The sequence below is a fragment of the Nesoenas mayeri genome (genome assembly GCF_963082525.1).
Source record: "Nesoenas mayeri genome assembly, chromosome: Z".
Taxonomy (NCBI): Eukaryota; Metazoa; Chordata; class Aves; order Columbiformes; family Columbidae; genus Nesoenas; species Nesoenas mayeri.
In genome coordinates this window covers 48,751,473-48,753,516 of record NC_137542.1, presented here as the reverse complement: position 1 = coordinate 48,753,516, position 2,044 = coordinate 48,751,473, and the positions used below count along the sequence as shown (strand labels likewise).

Genomic DNA, 2,044 nt, shown 5'->3' with positions numbered 1-2,044 from the left:
TGCTACTTCGGGCAGACACTGTGGTTTACAGCGACCACAAGCAACGACCTGCAAACCCTAAGTCTACCCAGAATGATGGAAGGGAGGAAGGGAGGTGGGAACGCCGGCGCCCGGCAGCGGAGCCCCGGCGAGGCGCCGGCGGCCGCGGAGCCCTCCTGGCCCGGGCATCCCCCCGCCGGCCCCGGCGAAGCGCTGCCTTGCCGTGCCCCGCGGGGCTTGTCTGACTGGCGGAGGAGAGAGGAACCCGAGGGTGGAAGGGCGGGGGGAGGGGAGCCGGAGCCCACCCGCCCTTATGCCGATGCTGTAGAGGGGCTGGGCGGGGGGTACACTGCTGCGGGGGCCGGACAGACGGAGCGAGAGGCAGGAGCCTCCGCTGCCCCGTCCCGGAGCGGCGGGCTTCACTGCCTGCAAAATTTGCACTTGATAATTTTCTTAAAAGCACTTTGGAAGTCTTTGTTGAAATAGGCATAGATGATGGGATTGAGGAGGGAGTTGGAGTAGCCCAGCCAGTTGATGACTGCCTCCAGCCACTTGGGCATGTAGCACTTACTGTCACAAAAGGGGAGGACCAGCGCCACGATGAAGAAGGGCAGCCAGCAGAGGATGAAGGTGCCCATAATGATGCCCAGGGTCTTGACAGTCTTCCTCTCCCGGGACAGAGCCATCCTCCGCTTGGCTTCCGTGTTCTTCTCGTTGCGCTTCTCGAAGGAGGGGGGCGGCGGGGAGCCGCACGCCTCGCTGGGGAGTGGCAGGTGAGTCTTGGAGGAGCTGTTGCAGCGCTGGACCTCGATGATCTCCAGAGCGGCCCCGTCCTCACCCTGCCGAACCGCGCCGTTGACACAGACGCCGGGCTTGTGCTCCACAGTTCGCCGCCAACCCTTGCCAGACTCCCCGTTGGTTTTCTTCTGCAGGGCGGACGGGGAGAGGGTGAGGCAGGTGTCGGCGATTTTCTTCTTCTCTGCCTTCTTGACGGTCTTGCGGATCCTGAAGCGGGCCGCCTTGAAGATGCGGCCGTAGAGCACCAGCATGAGGAGGAGAGGGATGTAGAAGGCGCCGAAAGTGGAGTAGATGGTGTACCCGTGGTCCTTGCTGATGGTGCACGCGTCAGGGTCCGAGCGGTCCTCGGGCGTCCTCCAGCCCAGCATGGGCGGGATGGATATCAAGAAGCCGATGAGCCAGGTCAGACTGATGAGCACGGCTGCCCGCCGGGGAGTCCGCTTGTTGACATAGTCGATGGGGTCCGTGATGGCCCAGTACCTGTCCAAGGCGATGGCGCACAGGTGCAGGATAGAAGAGGTGCAGCATAGCACGTCCAGCGATATGAAAATGTCGCAGGTGACCTGCCCCAGAGTCCACTTGTTCAGAACCTGGTACAGGGCGGCCATGGGCAGCACCAGCACGGACACCATGAGGTCGGTGACAGCCAGCGAACCGATGAGATAGTTGGCTACGGTTTGCAGGGAGCGCTCCAGGGCGATGGCCGCGATCACGCAGGCGTTGCCGCTCACGGCGCACAGGATGAGTGTGCCCAGGAGCAGGGAGGTGAGCAGCTGGTAGCCCAGGGTCACCTCTGCGAGGCCGGGGCCGCCTGCCCCCTCGGGGGAGCGCTCTGGGGAGGTAGTGTTGTTGGCCACATCCATGCCGGGCGGGGGGGTCGCTTCAAGAGATGGGCATGGAAGAGGCGCCGGTCACTTGTGCGCTCCCCTGGCAGGAGGCATCGCCGCCCCGTGCGCTTTGGCCACGCCGGGCAGCCCCCCCGTCCGTCACCCCTCCCTCTCCTATATAGCGCGGCAGGAGGCGGCCGAGGAGCGGAGGACGGCGGCTGGCGGAGCCGCCCCGCGCCCGCCCATTCTCACCGCCTCTGCCCAGCGTGCAGCCCCAGGCGGCGGGGGCGGCCCTCCCGCCACCGCTCGCCGAGCTGCTGCCCCTTGCTCCGCCGCTCGCCCGCACCGCTCCTTCCTGCTCTGCCTCTCCGCTCTCCCCTCGCGTTCTGCCTCCCTCCTTCCCCTCCCCTTCCGTCCCCCCTCCATCCCGCCCTTCAGTG

The 2,044-nt window shown here is 65.9% G+C and overlaps 1 protein-coding gene across 1 annotated transcript; it reads right to left on the bottom strand.

Moving 5' to 3' along the window:
* Nucleotides 1-398: 398 nt before the first annotated feature.
* Nucleotides 399-1,664, bottom strand: HTR1A (5-hydroxytryptamine receptor 1A; the record flags this gene model as incomplete). The annotated part of the gene is made up of 1 exon (XM_080362976.1): nt 399-1,664. The coding sequence occupies exon 1, from the start codon at nt 1,638-1,640 to the stop codon at nt 399-401; it is 1,242 nt and encodes a 413-aa protein (XP_080219102.1). The 5' UTR covers nt 1,641-1,664.
* Nucleotides 1,665-2,044: the final 380 nt, after the last annotated feature.